Genomic DNA, 274 nt, shown 5'->3' with positions numbered 1-274 from the left:
CTTCCCGCTTTGAAAATACCATTATCGACAAAACTTATAACAAATGATAACGAATATAAATATCAATACGTCACAAGTAACCTCATAACACTATTAAAAAACGTGGAAAAACCTTTGTAAAAATAAAAAGACGTATACTTACTGAACCACATTTCAAAGTTGGGTTTAGACTGGATAATCTCCCTGTAGGTTAACGATGGATAATAGACGGTCGCCAGGGATACTGTCACGTTACTGCGTGGGAGAAAAGACAGGGCTGAGTTATGGTTTACAA

At 36.1% G+C, this 274-nt stretch overlaps 1 protein-coding gene across 1 annotated transcript in view; it reads right to left on the bottom strand.

The window, feature by feature from the left end:
* LOC119588339 overlaps positions 1-274 on the bottom strand; it is a gene marked incomplete in the record, with an annotated part of 14,967 nt that overhangs the window by 3,403 nt on the left and 11,290 nt on the right. Inside the window, 1 exon segment of the mRNA XM_037937026.1 lies at positions 143-234. Within this exon segment, the coding sequence (XP_037792954.1) occupies positions 143-234 (92 nt within the window).

Source organism: Penaeus monodon, chromosome 23 (assembly GCF_015228065.2).
Source record: "Penaeus monodon isolate SGIC_2016 chromosome 23, NSTDA_Pmon_1, whole genome shotgun sequence".
Classification (NCBI taxonomy): domain Eukaryota; kingdom Metazoa; phylum Arthropoda; class Malacostraca; order Decapoda; family Penaeidae; genus Penaeus; species Penaeus monodon.
Note: the sequence above shows the minus strand (reverse complement) of the source record. Positions and strands in the feature narration are given on the sequence as shown.